The sequence below is a fragment of the Delphinapterus leucas genome, chromosome 6, assembly GCF_059928025.1.
Source record: "Delphinapterus leucas isolate spDelLeu-1000000601 "Yukka" chromosome 6, BTC_Dleu_Yukka2, whole genome shotgun sequence".
NCBI classification, from domain to species: domain Eukaryota; kingdom Metazoa; phylum Chordata; class Mammalia; order Artiodactyla; family Monodontidae; genus Delphinapterus; species Delphinapterus leucas.
In genome coordinates, this window is record NC_143134.1 from 111,038,718 (window position 1) to 111,059,064 (window position 20,347).

Here is a 20,347-nt window from a genome sequence, read left to right on the forward strand (position 1 = left end):
CGCAGAGGATACGGTTTCCTTGGTGCTTACCTTTCAGGAGCGCTTTTTCTGGTGCTGGCCTCCCCTCCATCACTGCTTCAGCCAGAATTAACTTCTGGTGACGTTGCTTGTTGTGAATTTTAAACTCCTTCAGCTCCCCCTGCTGCTGGGCCACCACCTCCTGGGGGGCAGGGAGCTGGCACACACTCCCTAGTGACTGCGATGCTTTTATCAGGATGGGCAAGCGGGACTTCTTCACGTCCTGAAAGTACACCCAGGGAGACAATGAATACACTTCCTCTGGTCGCACAGTCAACACGCTCGTGCCAACCTTATAAAACAGGACTCAAAGTGCCTGTCCAGATAATGGCACCTCCGTTTATCCCCCAGCCTGCAGATCTGTGTCTTGGCAGGTCCCTCCTCTGACTGACAAGTGCCAAGCTGTTCCTCCTTGACACTCTCTTAAGCCTGGCCGTGTCTCTCTGAACGTTCCAGATGCTCCCTACACGGCAGTCCTTTTCCCCACACAACCTTCTGGGAAACGTTTTCTAGCTCCTTATCTATTTCCTCACTTCCCACCCTCTCCTAAGCCTAAGTCAATCTGCCTCTCACCCTGCCAGGCCACCAGAACCACCCCTTACTAAGTTGTTCGGGGGCCACTAGGTGCCTGGTCCCATGGCTATTTCTCAGGCCCAGAGCTCCGAACCTGCCCAACCTACACATTTCTGACGGCCCACCAGCCCTCCCAAGTCAACTGAAAGCTGGGCTCCTTCATTCTATCACCCCAGGCCTGCATCCCACAGCTCCAGCACTCAGACGACCTCTGTCTCGGTGAATCAGACCACCCTCCACTTGCTGCACAGACAAAAACTGGGAGCCATTTTAAAAATTCCCTGAGGGAACTTGCACAAGCCTCTTAGACAGCCTCATCCACCAGAGGGCAGACAGCAGAAGCAAGAAGAACTACAAGATGAAAAGGCAGAGCGCTATGTACCAGATGAAGGAACAAGATAAAACCCCAGGAAAACAACTAAATGAAGTGGAGATAGGCAACCTTCCAGAAAAAGAATTCAGAACAATGATAGTGAAGATGATCCAGGACCTTGGAAAAAGAATGGAGGCAAAGATGGAGAAGAGGCAAGAAATGTTTAACAAAGACCTAGAAGAATGAAAGAACAAACAAACAGAGATGAACAATACAATAATTGAAATGAAAACCACACTAGGAGAAATCAATAGCAGAATAACTGAGGCAGAAGAATGAATAAGTGACCTGGAAGACAGAATGGTGGAATTCACTGCTGCGGAACAGAATAAAGAAAAAAGAATGATAAGAAATGAAGACAGCTTAAGAGACCTCTGGGACAACATTAAACGCAACAACATTCACATTACACGGGTCCCCAAAGGAGAAGAGAGAAAGGACCCAGGAAAATACTTGAAGAGATTATAATCAAAAACTTCCCTAACATGGAAAAGGAAATAGCCACTCAAGTCCCGGAAGCGCAGCAAGTCCCATACAGGATAAACCCAAGGAGAAACATGCTGAGACACATAGTAATGAAACTGGCAAAAATTAAAGACAAAGAAAAATTATTGAAAGCAGCAAGGGAAAAACGACAAATAACATACAAGGGAACTCCCATAAGGTTAAGAGCTGATTTCTCAGCAGAAACTCTACAAGCCAGAAGGGAGTGGCATGATATACTTAAAGTGATGAAAGGGAAGAACCTACAACCAAGATTACTCTACCTGGCAAGGATCTCATTCAGATTTGATGGAGAAATCAAAAGCTTTACAGACAAGCAAAAGCTAAGAGAATTCAGCACCGCCAAACCAGCTCCACAACAAATGCTAAAGGAACTTCTCAAAGTGGGAAACACAAGAGAAGAAAAGGACCTACAAAAACAAACCCCAAACAATTAAGAAAAGGGTCACAGGAACATACATATTGATAATTACCTTAAACGTGAATGGATTAAATGTTCCAACCAAAAGACACAGGCTTGCTGAATGGATACAAAAACAAGACCCATCTATATGCTGTCTACAAGAGACCCACTTCAGACCTAGGGATACATACAGACTGAAAGTGAGGGGATGGAAAAAGATACTCCATGCCAATAGAAATCAAAAGAAAGCTGGAGTAGCAATACTCATATCACATAAAATAGACTTTAAAATAAAGAATGTTACAAGAGACAAGGAAGGACACTACATAATGATCAAAGGATCAATCCAAGAAGAAGATATAACAATTATAAATATATATGCAACCAACATAGGAGCACCTCAATACATAAGGCAACTGCTAACAGCTATAAAAGAGGAAATCAACAGTAACACAGTAATAGTGGGGGACTTTAACACCTCATTTACACCAATGGACAGATCATCCAAAATGAAAATAAATAAGGAAACAGAAGCTTTAAATGACACAATAGACCAGATAGATTTAATTGATATTTATAGGACATTCCACCCAAAAACAGCAGATTACACTTTCTTCTCAAGTGCGCATGGAACATTCTCCAGGATAGATCACATCTTGGGTCACAAATCAAGCCACAGCAAATTTAAGAAAACTGAAGTCATATTGAGCATCTTTTCTGATCACAACACTATGAGATTAGAAATGAATTACAGGGAAAAAAACGTCAAACACATGGAGGCTAAATAATACGTTACTAAATAACCAAGAGATCACGAATAAATCAAAGAAGAAATCAAAAAGTACCTAGAGGCAAATGACAATGAAAACACGATGATCTAAAACCTATGGGATGCAGCAAAAGCAGTTCTAAGAGGGAAGTTTATAGCTATACAAGCATACCTCAAGAAACAAGAAAACTCTCAAATAAACAATCTAACCTTACACCTAAAGGAACTAGAGAGAGAAGAACAAACGAAACCCAAAGTTAGCAGAAGGAAAAGAAATCATAAAGATCAGAGCAGAAATAAATGAAATAGAAACAAAGAAAACAATAGCAAGGATCAAGAAAACTAAAAGATGGTTCTTTGAGAAGATAAACAAAATTGATAAACCATTAGCCAGACTCATCAAGAAAAAGAGGGAGAGGGCTCAAATCAATAAAACTAGAAATGAAAAAGGAGAAGTTACAACAGACACTGCAGAAATACAAAGCATCCTAAGAGACCACTACAAGCAACTCTATGCCAATAAAATGGACAACCTGGAAGAAATGGACAAATTCTTAGAAAGGTATAACCTTCCAAGACTGAACCAGGAAGAAATAGAAAATATGAACAGACCAATCACAAGTAATGAAATTGAAACTGTAATTAAAAATCTTCCAACAAACAAAAGTCCAGGATCAGATGGCTTCACAGGTGAATTCTATCAAACATTTAGAGAAGAGCTAACACCCATCCTTCTCAAACTCTTCCAAAAAACTGCAGAGGGAGGAACACTCCCAAACTCATTCTATGAGGCCACCATCACCCTGATACCAAAACCAGACAAAGATACTACAAAAAAAGAAAATTACAGACCAATATCACTGATGAATACAGATGCAAAAATCCTCAACAAAATACTAGCAAACAGAATCCAACAACACATTAAAAGGATCATACACCATGATCAAGTGGGATTTATCCCAGGGATGCAAGGATTCTTCAATATACATAAATCAATCAATGTGATAAACCATATTAACAAATTGAAGGAGAAAAACCATATGATCATCTCAATAGATGAAGAAAAAGCTTTTGACAAAATTCAACACCCATTTATGGTAGAAACTCTCCAGAAAGTGGGCATAGAGGGAACCTACCTCAACCGAATAAAGGCCATATACGACAAACCCACAGCAAGCATCATTCTCAATGGTGAAAAACTGAAAGCATTTCCTCTAAGATCAGGAACAAGACAAGGATGTCCACTCTCACCACTATTATTCAACATAGTTTTGGACATCCTAGCCACGGCAATCAGAGAAGAAAAAGAAATAAAAGGAATACAAGTTGGAGAAGAAGAAGTAAAACTGTCACTGTTTGCAGATGACATGATACTATACATAGAGAATCCTAAAGATGCCACCAGAAAACTACTAGAACCAATCAATGAATTTGGTAAAGTTGCAGGATACAAAATTAATGCACAGAAATCTCATGCATTCCTATACACTAATGATGAAAAATCTGAAAGAGAAATTAAGGAAACACTCCCATTTACCACTGCAACAAAAAGAATAAAATACCTAGGAATAAACCTACCTAGGGAGACAAAAGACCTGTATGCAGAAAACTATGAGACACTGATGAAAGAAATTAAAGACGATACCAACTGATGGAGAGATATACCATGTTCTTGGAATGGAAGAATCAATATTTTGAAAATGACTATACTACCCAAAGCAATCTACAGATTCAATGCAATCCCTATCAAATTACCAATGGCATTTTTTATGGAACTAGAACAAAAAAATCTTAAAATTTGTTTGGAGACACAAAAGACCCCGAATAGTCAAAACAGTCTTGAGGGAAAAAAACAGAGCTGGAGGAATCAGACTCCCTGACTTCAGACTATACTACAAAGCTACAGTACTCAAGACAATATGGTACTGGCATAAAAACAGAAACATAGGTCAAAGGAACAAGATAGAAAGCCCAGAGATAAGGCCACGCACCTATGGTCAACTAATCTATGACAAAGGAGGCAAGGATATGCAACGGAGAAAAGGCAGTCTCTTCAATAAGTGGGTGCTGGGAAAACTGGACAGCTACATGTAAAAGAATGAAATTAGAACACTCCCTAACACCATACACAAAAATAAACTCGAAATGGATTAGAGACCTAAATGTAAGACCGGATACTATAAAACTCTTAGAGGAAAACATAGGAAGAACACTCTTTGACATAAATCACAGCAAGATCTTTTTTGATCCACCTCCTAGAGTAATGGAAATAAAAACAAAAATAAACAAATGGACCTAATGAAACTTAAAAGCTTTTGCACAGCAAAGGAAACCATAAACAAGACGAAAAGACAGCCCTCAGAATGGGAGAAAATATTTGCAAACGAAATCAACGGACAAAGGATTAATCTCCAAAATATATAAACAGCTCATGCAGCTCAATATTAAAAAAACAAACAACCCAATCCCAAAATGGGCAGAACACCTAAATAGCCATTTCTCCAAAAAAGACATACAGATGGCCAAGAAGCACATGAAAAGCTGCTCAACATCACTAATTATTAGAGAAATGGAAATCAAAACTACAATGAAGTATCACCTCACACCAGTTAGAATGGGCATCATCAGAAAATCTACAAACAACAAATGCTGGAGAGGGTGTGGAGAAAAGGGAACCCTCTTGCACTGTTGGTGGGAATGTAAACTGATACAGCCACTATGGAGAACAGTATGGAGGTTCCTTAAGAAACTAAAAATAGCATTACCATATGATCCAGCAATCCCACTACTGGGCATATACCCAGAGAAAACCATAATTCAAAAAGACACATGCACCCCAATGTTCATTGCAGCACCATTTACAACGGCGAGGTCATGGAAGCAACCTAAATACCCAACGACAGACGAATGGATAAAGAAGATGTGGTACATATACACAATGGAATATTACTCAGCCATAAAAAGGAACAAAATTGGGTTATTTGTAGAGACATGGATGGATCTAGAGACTGCCATACAGAGTGAAGTAAGTCAGCAAGAGAAAAACAAGTATCGTATGTCAGCACATATATGTGGAACCTAGAAAAATGGTACAGACGAACCGGTTTGCAGGGCAGAAATTGAGACACAGACGTAGAGAACAAACGTATGGACACCAAGGGGGGAAAGCAGGGGGGTGATGGGGGTGGGGGGATGATAAGAAATAAAATAAAATAAAATAAAATTCCCTTTGTGCACCTCGCCCAATTGCATCACTCACCAGGTTCCACTAACTCCAACTCCCAAAGTGTCTATGAATTCTTCTGTCGCTTCTCATCCTCCGCGGCCACCCCCCAACTCCAAGATGCTGTGAGCTATCATCCAGGCCACAGAAACAGCCTCCTGAGGTGTCTCCCCACACTCATTCTTGCCCTTTCTAACCCACTTGCCATACTGCACCAAAACAGGCAACACACCCCCGCTCCTGCTTAAAACTATTTTAATTGTTCCCCAGTTCTCGTATGGCCAAGGTCACAGTCTTTACCACAGCCCACATGTTGTGCACTATTACAGCCTGAGTTACTGCCCCTCCCCAGCCCCCAACCTGCAGCCACAGAGACCTCCTATCAGTTCCTCAGAATGCTTTGTTCCTTCCTCCTCAGGACCTTGGCATATGCTATCTCCTCTGCCTAGAATACTTTTTCTTGCCCACCCCCACCTCTCCCACTAATCCCAACACATTCATTAGGACTCAGATCAAATGTTCCTTCCTCAGGAGAACGGGCCTTGATTTCCCTGTTATATACTCACTGCCCCCTCAGAATTCTCCTCAGAAAAAGATTAGGACCATAATAATTAAATGCCTATGCAATTACTTGTTCTTTGTCTATCTTCTGCACCAGCCTATAAGCTTTAGAATTCATGGATTCTGCATCTCTTATTCATACTCTATCCACAGCTTTGAGCACAAGAACTAGTAATATAGTAGGTGCTCAACATCTATTTGTGGAATGAACATACAAATAATAACTTAAGAGGCCTAGGACTTCCCTGGTGGTGCAGTGGTTAAGAATCCGCCTGCCAGTGCAGGGGACACAGGTTCGATCCCTAGTCCGGGAAGATCCCACATGCCGTGGAGCAACTGAGCCCGTGCGCCACCACTACTGAGCCTGAGCTCTAGAGCCTGCAAGCCACAACTACTGAGCCCATGTGCCACAACTACTGAAGTCCGCGTGCCTAGAGCCTGTGCTCTGCAACAAGAGAAGCCACCGCAATGAGAAGCCCGCGCATTGCAATGAAGAGTAGCACCCCCTCGCTGCAACTAGAGAAAGCTTGCCTGCAGCAACAAAGACCCAACGCAGCCATAAATAAATAAATAAACAAACACAAATAACTCAGTTAAAAGATGGGCAAAGGATCTGAAAGACATTTCTCAAAAGGAGATATACATATGGTCAATAAGCACATGAAAAGATGTTCAAATCATTCATCATCAGGGAAATGCAAATCAAATCATAATGAAATACCACCGCTCCCTACCCATTAGGATGGCTATAATCGAAAAGATAATCACAACTGCTGGTGAGGATGCGGCGGAATTGGAGCGCTCACATGCTGGTGAAAACTTCTGGAAACTAGCTGCAGCCACTTTAGAAAAGAGTCTGGCAGTTCCTCAAACCGTTAAACAGAATTACTACATGACCTAGCAATTCCACTCCTAGATCTATACCCCGGAGAAATAAAAACACAGGTACACACAAAAACTTGTACATGAATGTTCACAGCAACATTATTCATAATATCCGAAAGGTAGCAACTGCCCAAATGTCCATCAACTAATGAATGGATAAATAAAATGTGGTATCCAAACAGCGGGCTATCACTGGGCCATAAAAAGAAATGAACGACAGATACCTGCTACAGCACGAACGAACCTGGAAAACGTTATGCTAAGTGGAAAAAGCCAGTCACCAAAGTTCACAGACTACGTGATTCCATTTATATGAAATATCCAGGGCAGGCAAATCTATAAAGACAGAAAAAAGCTTAGTGGCTGCCTTCAGCTAGGGGTGTGCAGCTGGGGGAAATAGTAAGTGACTGCTAATGGGCTCGGGGCTTCTGCCTGGGATAAGGTTATGTTCTAAAATTGATTGTAGTCGATAATGGTTGGGACCCTGGAAAGGAGGAAATCAGCAAAGCCTCTCAAGAAGTAAAGAAGAAGAAGGAGCCCTTGTTGCACGTTCTAGGATGTCAAATGCTTTCAAGCATGTACTCCCGTAATCCTCGGGTGAACTATGCATTCCCAGAGCTCAGAGGATTACAGAAGTTATTATACCTATTTTCTCCAGATGAAGAACTGAGATGTCAAACAACCAGCCCAGTATCATACAATAAGAAGGCTGGAGAGCTGAGCCTCAGGCTAGCTCTTCAACCTCTACTGCCCAGTTAAGAAAAGTGAGAGCCTTTCTGCCCTGAAATTCCATGCAAGAGGAGAGAACAGGTTCAAGGACAAGAACAGTCTGCAGTGGTGTCAGGGACCACTCGGGAGGAGGTGGACGCCTCATCAAAAAGGGCTGGAAAATAAGTCACTTGCTTGGTCCTCAGACTCCACCAATCTCTATTCTTGGATCCAAATCTGTGTGTCATATGGCAGCAGAGAAGATAGCTGCAAGTGCACAAATGCCAAAGCCAATTTCAGGCTGGAAGGCTGCCGTCAGTCACCCTAACGCCGCTTCCAAAATAACACCACACAAAATGCTACCTTATGGATGCCGAACAGAATCCCACCTACCACCTTATTAAAGATGGCATCCTGGAACTTCTCACTTGGGGACGGAAGGGGGACAGGAATGCACATACCCTGAGCTCCTACCACGGACACGGCCCGAGGCACTCGCCACACACTGCCTCACCGAGCCAGCACGCCAGCCCCGGGTGCCAGGTCACAATGATCCCCTTGGAGCCACTGAAAGTCAGGTGACTGACCCAAGGACTCAGAGCAGGTGAGCGGCGAGGCCCAATGCAATCATGGGTATATCTGTACAGCCCAGGATCTCGCCTCTGTAACTCAACCAGAAGTATGTCCCGTCTCCCTGTTTCGCCCCTGGGCTGCAAAGATGTTCTTTTTAACAGGATGCCACAGTTCTAGCCTAAGCTCAAGGATTACCGATTCCCTGACTAACCAAAGACCACAGAGAAGACCATTAAATTTTCTTCTACGTTGCATAGACCGGAGGCCAAACGGGTGGTAAGAGAGCTCCTCCCTTCCTGAGAAAGGTGGGGTTACAATATCCCTGTCTGCCTCTAAAACCAGACTCCACTTTACGCCCCTGCTACTCCTCTCAACGGCTGAGTCACTCTGGACAATTTTCTGAGCCTTTCAGAGCTTATATTTCTTCACATGCAAAATGTAGGTAATACCTACCTAACTAATATGCTTGGTGAGAAGATTAACTGTGATGATACATGAATAGAATATCTAGCACAATCCTGGCATATATAGCAGATGCTAAAAAAAATAAACACAGTAGCCTTCCTTTTGAAGATACCAGCAGGAAGATAATTCCAAATGGAAAATTTTTTTCAATATATTTGGGGAAATTAAGTTCATTTGATTATCCAATTTTCCTGAATATAGGATGCTATCTCCCTCACAGATAGCAGGGGGAAAAAAACACATGCACACACAAAACATCTAGTTTTCCTAATACACAGGTACAAACTAGACTAGCTGGGGCAGATGAGAGCATCTCTATTCTAGCCAAATTGCACAAATCTGCATATCCAGTACTGTTAATATAATGGCAGTGTCTTTTTTTTTTTTTTTTTTTTGGTCTCTACTGATATCTTTAGAAAACCCTTTTCTAGAAATTACAGTTTTGGTGCATAATTTAAAACAATCAAAAGCAATTTTGCTAATGATATATCTAACTCTCTTTGGTATGCACAAAAGCGGTAATTTACTGGTCAGAAAATAAACTTAATTCTCCATTCTGATGCTATGAAGCAGTGTGCACAGCTGATTTCTCAGAGACAAAACACCCATCAGAAACAAGGAGACCAGTCGCTGGAGCCCTACCACAAACACGACCTCTCTCCTTCTCTCCCAAGCCGCTCCCATCTCCCTGCTATGGGGTCCCTCAATCCCAACCTCCTCCCCAGGAGGGTTTTAGTAAAAGGTCCGATCAAACATTGCCAGGAGAGTCTGGTTTTTCACAATCTGGCATATTTGATGGTATCTGAGGAGAAGCATCTAGAGAAAGGATCTTGACTGAAGCAAAATGCAGGCATTCACCCACCAAAACCAGACCCTACCACTCGGGCCAGCACAGGCTAGACAGGAGCCTGACCCAGGGAAAGGGCACGGCTGTGCAGTCAGGCCCCTCACAGCTGGCTGACCATGGGCACTCGGGACCTGGCTTCCTCACCTTTGCCGCGTGTTGTAAGGATAAGAGAATGTAGACAAAGCCCACAGAACGGTACCTCTAAGACACAAAGTCCATACAAAATAAAACCTAGGTTCTCGTCCCTACCCCTAAAGTCAGGTCATTCCAGTTTTACTGCAACTGGCAAAAGTAAAGGTCCATCAACAGGGGAAAATTATGTAAACTTTGGTACATTCCCCACAGTGGAATTTTAGCAGCCATTACAAGGAAAGATGTTCCTGATACATAACATGGAACAGTAAGCTACAGACAGATGTACACACATGACTCTGCTTTTAGAATGAAAACACAGTTATAGATAAATAAGAGAGGGCTGGGATGGGGGAGGAGACAGGGAGGGAGGAAATGTTGGTAACACTTTGGGGAAGTTCAGGATGGACACACACCTCCAGGTAGAGGCCAAGATTAAGTACAGGCAGAGAGAGACACCAGACTTTATACAAATTTTTAAAAAGCAGTGGGATCGGAGGTGATTTTTAAGTTTTTGGTCTATATTTAGTAAGTAACTAAGTAAGTAATATGTGGGGAAACTTACTTTTTCGGTCCCCCCGGGGAAGGAGAGGGCAGCGGCCTGCTGCCCTGGCACCCTGCACAAGTTCTCCGGCTGATGCTCGGCGCTGAATACGGCGTCTGTTGGCTTCTCTTCCCAAGGCTCTGTCGTGCCCTCGTGTCTGAATCTGACCGTGTCGCCCTCCACAGCCATGGTCTGCACGGAGGCATCTTTCTGCTCGACGCGGGACGCCTCTGCCGCCTTTGCTAGCTGGACTCCCGGAGGCCACTCGAGTTCATCACGTGGCTTGGAAGACAAGTTGGCTTGGATGAAATGCCCGAGTTCACCTCTTAGCTGAACGGCCATCTGCCCAAGTGTCTTCTCCGTTTTACCATCAAGGTGTTCTCCCGAAGCTTCCTGCTCTCTCAAGCATATCTGTTCCAGAAGCAGTTCTCGGAGCACTTTCAGAAGGTCCGGCCTGTTTTTCCAAAAGGGAAGGAAGTGGGTGGACTCAGCTTTCTGCTATGGCCTTGTCACCGACCCACTTTCCTAAGTTTTCCCCATCGATTCTGGCCCAGATTCTGCTGAATTTAAACACAGTGAGCACTTGCCACGTGCCAGGACCCACGCCAACTATGCTATCCAGGTCACCTCAGAACAACCACACCAGGTAGGTACCACATGTCTCCTTCATGGAGGAGAAGGAGAGAACTGATTTGACACAGGTGCACAGCAAGTGAGGGGGGCACACAGCTACCTGGACGCAGGCTGGGCTTCGGAAGAGCAAACAGAGTCATAAGGTATGCATGACGATTGCAAGGTCCGCCCACCCCCCTGGGCCCATCCCTACATCCAGGGGCAAGTATGGCTTTGGATGAATCTAGCCAACCTGGCAGATCCATGAGCCACCTGGTCCATCAGGGTGCACAGTCGGTGCTCAGCAAAGGTATCGAATGAAGGGATGCTGGGAACTGCTCTGGATAAAAAGAGCAGTGGCTTTGAAATCAGACAAAATGGCTTCAGATTCTAACTCTGTGATTCTTGGAAAGCAAGGTGAGTTTTCCTCCACAGGACGCTTGAGGATTAAACGAGAGCATGTACGGGTAGCAGGTGCTTCTCACGCCCCTTTGCCACATGGCCTGGGCCTCCCTGGGATTTCAGCTGCAACTGCGTTGACAGCTCTTGTAGACAGTCCCTCCGCCAGCGCCCACGGCATCTCTCTGCTGCCTTGGGCCCTTTCCCAGAGCTCTCTGAGCCGGCCAGCAGGGCAGCGGGCAAGTGCGGACCCATTTATAGCTCCAGGGGAAACCCTAACCAGTGGAGGAAGAGAGCTGTTGGGTGAATGTCCCCGTCTCCCGTCCTTCAGAGGGCCAGCACTGACGCAGGGTCTACACCATCCCTCAGAGGGTGGCTGGCAGGGCAGAGGCCCAGCTGCCCACAGTAGCAACCAGATCATAACACAGCCTTCCTGGCTTTGCCTCCATCCCTACCTTAGTCTCCCTCATCCCTTCTTCCTTCTTTATTTGAGTCACATCCCAAATAAACCACTTGTACCCAAGTGGTTACCTCAGGTTCTGCTTTCCCAGGAACTCAAACTAAGCCAACACGTAGAAGACTCTGGAGCGGTTCCAGAAGAATCCCTTGTGAGTGTGTTTCTTGGGCCAGACACTATAATGGGCGCTGGGGCTGCAGAAGTGCCTGCGGGGCCTGGTGTTAGAGGCAGATGTGTAAACAAATCACTACTCCACAGGCTAAAAAGAGAAACACAGGCACTGTGGAAGTCTGGGAAGCTTATGGGCAAGCATTCCAGGGTGTCCAGACTGGGGGTGGCAGGAAGAACGCCAAAAAAGGGCCTGTAGAGTTGATGAGAGGTTAGCTGGGGGAAGGGAAATGGAAACTTCTAAGCATGGAAAACAATATGAACGGAGTCAAGACACACTGTGGAGAGCAGGGAGGTGAGGCTGGAAGGTGAGGCAGGGAGACCTCAGCCATGTTAAGGAAAGGAGAGCCACTGGGAGGCTCCGTGTGACGAGTGCATGGCCACACATGTGCCACGTGTGGAGGACGAATGGAGAGATTTCCCGTCAGGACAGTGGTGAAAGTACACTCAAGAGCCCCTACCATCTGCTCTAAACATACGTAAATGACAGCAAAACAGACAAGACAAAAAAATGGTCAAGGTGCACTACAGGACTCAGAATCAAATAAGATGTATCCAAAGGTCAGAAACAGAGGAGGAGACCCACTGCCACGATAAAGAGGGCATCCGCAGAAAGCGGAAATTTAACTCCCATGGTTGGAAGAAGACCCGTGCAAATTTCATGCCCCTAAAGTAAGACCTAGAGAGACAAGTCAAGGCAACTTCAAAAGCACCACACAGGGAGGCGCAAGGGTGGCGGGCGGAGCGGGGCTGCTGACACAAACCACTGCTGCAAACAAAATCCACTGTTATGAAAGACAGCAATCGGACAGATGAGAGAGCTCACACTCGAGGAAATAAAAACAATAAAGCAATCTGAAGAAGACTTAAACTAAGTATGTGTCAATCATCTAAAAAATAAAGGAGAAAAAGAGACTCATAAAAATGAGAGGAAGTTATAAAACTGAGACAGAAAATTATAAAAAAGAAGACTGGAGGGGGGTCAAGCACTGAGGGAGGGCCAGCTGGAAAGCTGTTGCTATCTTCTGGGAAAAAGAAGATGTGGTCAGGATGAATGGGGTGGAGTCAGGAGAGAGACGGGAGAGAGAAGAGGCCCTCATCAGTGCTAGATCCTTCTCCTCTCTGCAGTTTCTCTTGCCTGCATTACTTCAAAAAACCTTGTCAGAGACCGGAACGACGGACTGCCTTAGCATACCTTGGCCTCCCCTTCCTCTGTATCTTTGTTACCACTGGAAGTGACAGGTACCCTCATGTTGTCTTCCCACTGGGCCCTCTAAGGGCAGGGATGAAGCCTTAACTCTTACCTGGATTCCGAACGTCCAGCTCTGGGGCAGAATCAATTTAAGTCAACTTAAACAGCTACAGCACACTGAAACAGGGGAAAAACTAAAAGTATGAAAAACAAAATTAAAACGTGTGGTACACTTTTCACTTCTAACATGGGATCATCTAGACTACACAAACCATCTTAAAATTTAGTAAACCCAGAGTTCAAAACAATATTTCTGGTATTTCAAGCATGTTAAACTAAATTTTCCTTTCCTCTCCTTCCCTTAATACAGATTGAAAATAATAACAGTTGCTACTGAGCTAGCCAAAGGAGGACCATTACTCACTACCAAACAACACACAATAAAATCCAGGAAAAAAGACTTACAAATGGGTAGTAAAAGGTGGTGAAAGAGGCCATTATAGGGCTTCCCCGGTGGCGCAGTGGTTGAGAGTCCGCCTGCCGATGCAGGGGACACAGGTTCGTGCCCCGGTCCGGGAAGATCCCACGTGCCGCGGAGCGGCTGGGCCCGTGAGCCATGGCCACTGAACCTGCGCGTCAGGAGCCTGTGCTCCGCAACGGGAGAGGCCACAGCAGTGACAGGCCCGCGTACCACAAAAAAAAAAAAAAAAAAAGGCCATTATATACTAAAGTGGCAGAGCTGCTAACATTTCAAGTGTTACTCTGCTAGAAATCTGAACAGCAGATTCATTAAGCTATCGCCATAATCAGGACCTTTTTAATGGTTCAGTCCGAGGGCCCTGTCAGAGGCCCAAACGTTGTTTATATAACCTGAGCATCTTTGCCACATAGAAGGCATAAGGGGAAAGGAACTGACATTTACTAAGCACTTAACGGTGTGCCAGGTCCCTTAAATACACTAAATAGCTTTAGTCCTCACAGTAAGACTGAGATGGGGGCTGTTACTGACCCCGTTTCACAGATGAAGAATACAGGCTCGTGAAGATTCAAGATCTTCCAGCAAAGTGGCAGAGCGAAGACTGCAGACGCAGACCTTTCTGACTCCAAAGAAGCACTGCATTCTTTCTAGTTTTCTAAACTTAAACCTTCTGCTATGATGCTGAGCTTCTAATTGTCCACACATTCATTCAAATATTCATTGAGCTTCTCCCATTTGTCATGTAAGGCGGTGGAAATGCATGGTGAAAAAGTACAATGTTGCTGACGTTTCATTGAAGAGACAGACATCCATACAGACACGGGTAACTAAATAAGACAGTGCAAGGCAAGGAGAAGTACAAGGAAGGAGGGACGAGAAGGAGGGGAGGAGGGCGGCAGTCCTGAGACAAAGTGTAGAAGCAGGGATTCTTGTTAGACAAAGTGGTCAGGAAAGGCCTCTCCACAGAGCTGAGACACCACCACATCCTGGGAAAAGAGTGTGCCAGGTAGCGGGAACTGCTACTGCAAAGGCTCTGAGGTGAGAACAAGCTTGGATGACTGAGGAACAGAAAGGTGAGTGTGAACAAGAGAGGTAGCTGATAAAGACACAGAAGCAGGCAGAGGCCAGGCCAAGGAGCTCTGATCTTACTCTAAAGGTAACGGAAAGCCATTGGAAAACCTTAAGCACAGAAGAAACATAATCTCATCTAAGTTTTTGAAAGCTGGCTCTGGCTCCTCTGTGGAGAATGGCTACAGAGAGGCAAAAACGGAAGCAGGGAGACAATTTAGAAGGCTGTGCTTCTGGAGTCCAGGCACGAGATGTGACAGCTTGGACTAAGCTGGACTGACAGGGAAGCCGTAGAGACGTGAGTGGGTGGATTAGGGATCCATTTTCCAGGTGGAACAACGGGACTTACTGATAGTTAAGAGGATTGTGGAAGCTACACTTTCGGCCACAGCAGTGCTATTAAGTGACTCGTGGAAGAACAGCAGAGAAGCACATTAGAACAGGGGGTTGGGTTTTAAAGCAATTAGAGGGACTTCCCTGGTGGCGCAGTGGTTAAGAATCCGCCTGCCAACGCAGGGGACACGGGTTTGATCCTTGGTCCAGAAAGATCCCACATGCCGCAGAGTAAACTAAGCCCGTGCGCCACAACTACTGAGCCTGCGCTCTAGAGCCCACGAACCACAACTACTGAGCCCGCGTGCCTAGAGCCCGTGCTCCACAACAAGAGAAGCCACCGCAATGAGAAGCCCGCTCACCATGACGAAGAGTAGCCCAACTAGAGGAAGCCCACGCACAGCAACGAAGACCCAACGCAGCGAAAAATAAAGAAATCAATACATTTTTTTTTAATTAAAAATTAAAAAAATAAAAGAAAATAAACCGATTAGAGTTGAAAGCGCCTGTCAGACACACAGGAGGAGACAGCAAGTAGGCAGCTGACCGTGTGATCTGGAGGGGGGAGTCTGGGCCGTGGGTATGAATTTGGAAGTCACACAGCGTGCTCTGCAGCTGTGGAGAAAGGAGGTACAGAGGGGGAAAGGGAGCTAGAAAAGAGCTCCGGGACACTCCAGCATCCAGCATCCAGCATCCAGCATCCAGCATCCACCAGAGGAAGAGGAGCCAGCACAGGAGACTGAGGAGGAGAGGCCAGTGAGGGAGAAGGAACATAGAGAGGGGAGCTGTGAACAGAGGCCGGGGAGCGTGGCCACCGCTGCAGGAAAGCAGACACTGGCCACTGGATTCACAACTTGCAAACTGGCGTTGACCTTCATAAGTGAAGCAAAGGGTATGGAAGCACTTGGACTGAGATGAAGAGGCCTAGGTAACCCCTCACCTGTCCCATCCAACCCTGCCTTCAGACCTGGGCTTGGGCAGCTACTCGTGCTACAGGCGTTCTCGGGACGGGTCACACTTTGTACTGATCGTCACTCATTTCAAAATGGGCGCTCAGCACCCCCCGGCAGCTTCTCTTCTCCCCTCCCCAGCTGACGACATTGCCCTGCTCAGGTCTTCTCCCCTCCCCAGCTGACGACCTTGCCCTGCTCAGGTCTTCTCCCCTCCCCAGCTGACGACCTTGCCCTGCTCAGGGGAGGGGAGCGTGGAGGAAGCAACCGTGAGTGCCCATCCGGAGGGACCAGCATGTGCCCAGGCTCTGAAACGAGATGAAAGGGGTCTCATTCCAGGGACTGGAAGGACTGTGCTCCAGGGCCAGAGCACAGAAAGCAGGCCGGGCACAGTGTGAACAGAGCCGAAGGAGGGGGTCGCCAGATCACACGGGGCCTGGCAGGCTGGGCTAAGGATTCTCTGGTCCCAAGAAAAGTGGAGCGTCTCCGAGGGGTCTTAAGTAGAGGAGTGACTTCACTGCATTTTAAGTAACCGCTCTGGATACAGCATGGAAAACAGACTGGAAGGGGGCAGGATGGCTGCAGGGGACTAGTTAGGAGGCAACTGTGGGGATGCCGGAGAAGTGTGACAGAAGCGAGGAATGGAGAGGAGGAGACAGGGATGGGAGGAGTGCATTTGGGAGGTGAAGGGTCAGGACTTGGGTTTGGGAGGTGAAGGAAAGGGGAGGATCGAGGAGGACCCCGGGTTTCTGTCTGAAGCCCACAGACCCAGTCCCTCTGTAACAGGATCTGCCTGCAAGCACTCGCCGCGTCCTCTCCCCCGCAGCCCGCACACCCGAGTCTCCTTGGGTCTTTCTCTGCTAACTTCTTCAGACCCCTCGCCAGCTCCACGCTCTGGTGGTCCCTTACCTGTCCCTTCACCATGCCCAGAAGAGCAGACCCAGGTTTTTTAGGAGAGTTAGCTTCTCTACTTCTACTAGGTATGGCTCAAGAATACTAGCCTTGAAAAAAAAAATCCCCAAGGGCTCCCCTTTTAGACTTTTTCAAATGTCACACCTAAGTTTAGCTACAAAGACTGAAACGCTTAGGTAATAAATCCTAAACCATGTCCTCTAGGGAATGGGGCAAACGAACCAGAAGCACGTGAAAAGAGGGTTGGGAACCACACACATGGTGAAGACCATGGGAGAGCAGGGCCAGCCAGCCCGTCCTCCACGAGCTGACCCTTCACTCCAGCCCCGGTGAACGAGTGCTCGGCTTGGTCAAGTGCAAGACAGCTAATCAGGCTAAGTTGCTTCCTTATCCATCCCAGTGGATGGGTAAGTTGAATCAGATTTACTCCTGGGGCCCAGCTACTCTGCTAGCCTGTTAGGCCCCAGGGTGGATGGCTAGGGGGTGGCAGAGCTCAGAGGCCTAAGTCCTGGGCCTAAGCCTATCGCACTCCACACCAGGGTATCAGACATGGGCTCAGCCATGAACACAGAGGCCTGAATCACGGGCTGGCCGACGTATCTTGCATATGGTATGAATCTTACCTGAGGGTAACAGGGAAAGGGTAGGAGTAACTGGCCAGGCACATTTTAAGCAGTAATATCACCAAAGCCCCAGTTAATACCAACCTGGATCCGTATGTACACACATTACTTCATTTCATTCTCACAAGATCCCTACAGGGTCGATAAGTATCATCACCCCCCACTTTACAGGTGAGGAAACCGAGATGGGGAGATAAGTCACAAGGTCTAAACGGTACAGCTGGACCAGAGCACAGGTCTGTCTGGCTCTAATACCCTGCTTTTTGGGGGGATCAAAACACCGAACTCCTGGAGAGACTATCTGGGCAGAAAATTAGTGTTCCCCTGGCCAATGAGAATCCTAGTTACCCAAGCGGTCTTTTTAAAAGACCACAGCTGGGCCTTCAGGAGGGCCCTCGGAGCCGTGAATCTGCCGTCCTGGGGCTCAGCGGTGCACCAAGAAAGGCAGCTGCACAGAAAGCAGGATCAGAGCAGCAGATGCCGGCCGGCATTTAAGAAAGCCTTTTCTAACACTAGAACTGGCCCACAATGGCCCGGAAGCTGATGGAACAGACGCCTACAAGGGAACAGGTAACTGAATGGCTGATGTTCCAAGCTTGCCTGCGGAGTGTCAGCGCGTAAAGCGCTTTCTTTAAAACTGTAATGAAGTCTAAATTTTCAAAAATCAGGAGATTGAGCATACAAATTTGGGGCTTCTACTGAAAGACTGGAAGCTCTGAGGCCACGGGCTGGCATGACAACAATGATTTGGGGCTGAAAAGCTCCTCCTTGCCAGGAGGGAGCATGTGGGCCCCAATTCCCTGCACTCCCACCAGTCCACTGTACTTTCCCAGGTCACATCACCCACGTGCCTTCCTAGGCGGTCCTCAGAGAGAGCGAGGTGCATCTTTTAACTCTTAACACAGGAGCCCCTGATGCCGAGGAGATCCTCCATTTCTCAAGTGTCATTATGGTCACCCAACTCCCTGTGATAATATACCAGAACAGCCACTGGGCATGTCCCCCTAGCATGAGGACTCAGGCTAGAAAAATGTTAAGCAGATGTCAGGGGCTGGGGAGGGTAGCCTCCCGGAGCTCACAGAACACTACTGTCCTTTTTCAGCTGAAAAAATGTCTATGGGGCTGAGCCCACCAAGGACATGAGAACCACTAGGCTCGTGCCAGCCGTCCTGGGTGGTGGTACCAGCTCCCTTTCTCTGTCTGTGCTGGAGGAGAATGAAAGGTTTCACTGAACACACGCCACATGCCAGCCATTCTCCTTGAACAGCATTTTTTCCATTCCTCACAGCAACCCCAAGAAGTGGTCAGAGAAACGGAGGCACTGAGAGAGAAAAGCAAGCACAGCTCGCTCTGGCTCCAAAGCCCAGAGCAGCTGCTACAGTGGCCTGGAAAGAATAGGAAAGAAGGGAAATCTGCTCCTAAAGGACTAATTTTAAAAATACAAATGTACTGAATATTTCTCCCTTTTCGTTTTAAGGAAAACACCCTGTAGTGTTTCCTCACATAGGAAAGACTCCCGGCAGATATAATGAGAAGGGAATTGTAGTTCAAGCTCAACATGAAACAGCAGAGTCACAAGTACAGGGGCAGTTTTTTAAGTTGTCGTAGAAAGCGGAAGGGATTTCGGGAGGGCTGATTCCTCGCGCTGACAGCTAGGCAGCCCTTTCCGGGCTCCCAGGAACAATTCTGAAGGAAGCTTTCTCTCTCCTCTTTACGCTGGCCTTGCACGCGGCTTTGCTGAACGCAGTCCCCTCGCAGCCAAGGAGCAGGCAGCCTAATTACTTAATTGCACAACTGGCAAGATTCCTTCCAAGCCATTTCGGGAGCTCTCCCAGGTAAATTACACAGCACCGCCATCTAAATCCATTTAGCAAAATGAGTTTGTTCTCCCCTCAAACCAGAGACAACTGCAGTGCCTGGGCCCCATGTCTACCTGGATTCCAGTAACCGTATGGCCTTCTCGCTGAAGAGAGGGGCGAGCAGGCTCAGGAGCTCGCCTTCTTCCAAACTCTGGTCTCCGGGGCAGCCGGATTTGTGGGCTCCGTCAGAGTCTAAAATACTGGAATCTGTGTGCCTTAAATATCCATTTTTGCAGCCCCCTTTGGAATTGACCTCCATAATCTGCAAATCAAAGTATGTGGTCAGATAATGGACTACAAAGGAGCGGAAGGGGGTTACGTGGAAGAGAGAGAGAGGATGGAGACAAACAGTGATGAGTGAGGGCAAGTAGACCCGAGAGAAAATGAAAGGGGAGAGGGAGGGCGCACGCGGTCCACACACGCTCATCTGAGGGCACGGAGGTGTTTACATCACTTCCTCTCACCCTCAGTTTCCTCATCCGTAACTGGGCACAGTAACGCCACCTCCCATGGCGGCTACGAGAACAAAATGAGATGGCTGGCCCACTTAAGTTCCTGGCGCAGTGTCTTACCCGCTACAGCTGTGTTCCCTCAGCCCACGGCCTACTTCCTGTAAATTCTTTCTAAGAAGAATTGTTAACATTGTTAACATTGTTAACTGCCATTAACAATGGAACATTGTTAACTGCCATTAACAATGCTTTGGACATTTATTATA

The 20,347-nt window shown here is 46.6% G+C and overlaps 1 protein-coding gene across 10 annotated transcripts in view; it reads right to left on the reverse strand.

Annotated features, from left to right (window-relative positions):
• Positions 1-20,347, reverse strand: part of CDK5RAP2 (CDK5 regulatory subunit associated protein 2) — a 182,358-nt gene that overhangs the window by 51,634 nt on the left and 110,377 nt on the right. For 9 of the 10 annotated variants that reach the window (XM_089913676.1, XM_022578895.2, XM_089913670.1 and 6 more), the window contains 3 exons: positions 19,704-19,891; positions 10,600-11,032; positions 31-241 (listed from right to left, as the gene is read on the reverse strand). In XM_089913676.1, coding sequence (XP_089769802.1) covers positions 31-241; positions 10,600-11,032; positions 19,704-19,891 — 832 coding nt within the window. The remainder of the gene's footprint in view (positions 1-30; positions 242-10,599; positions 11,033-19,703; positions 19,892-20,347) is intronic. The other variant, XM_089913675.1, reaches the window with a different exon arrangement.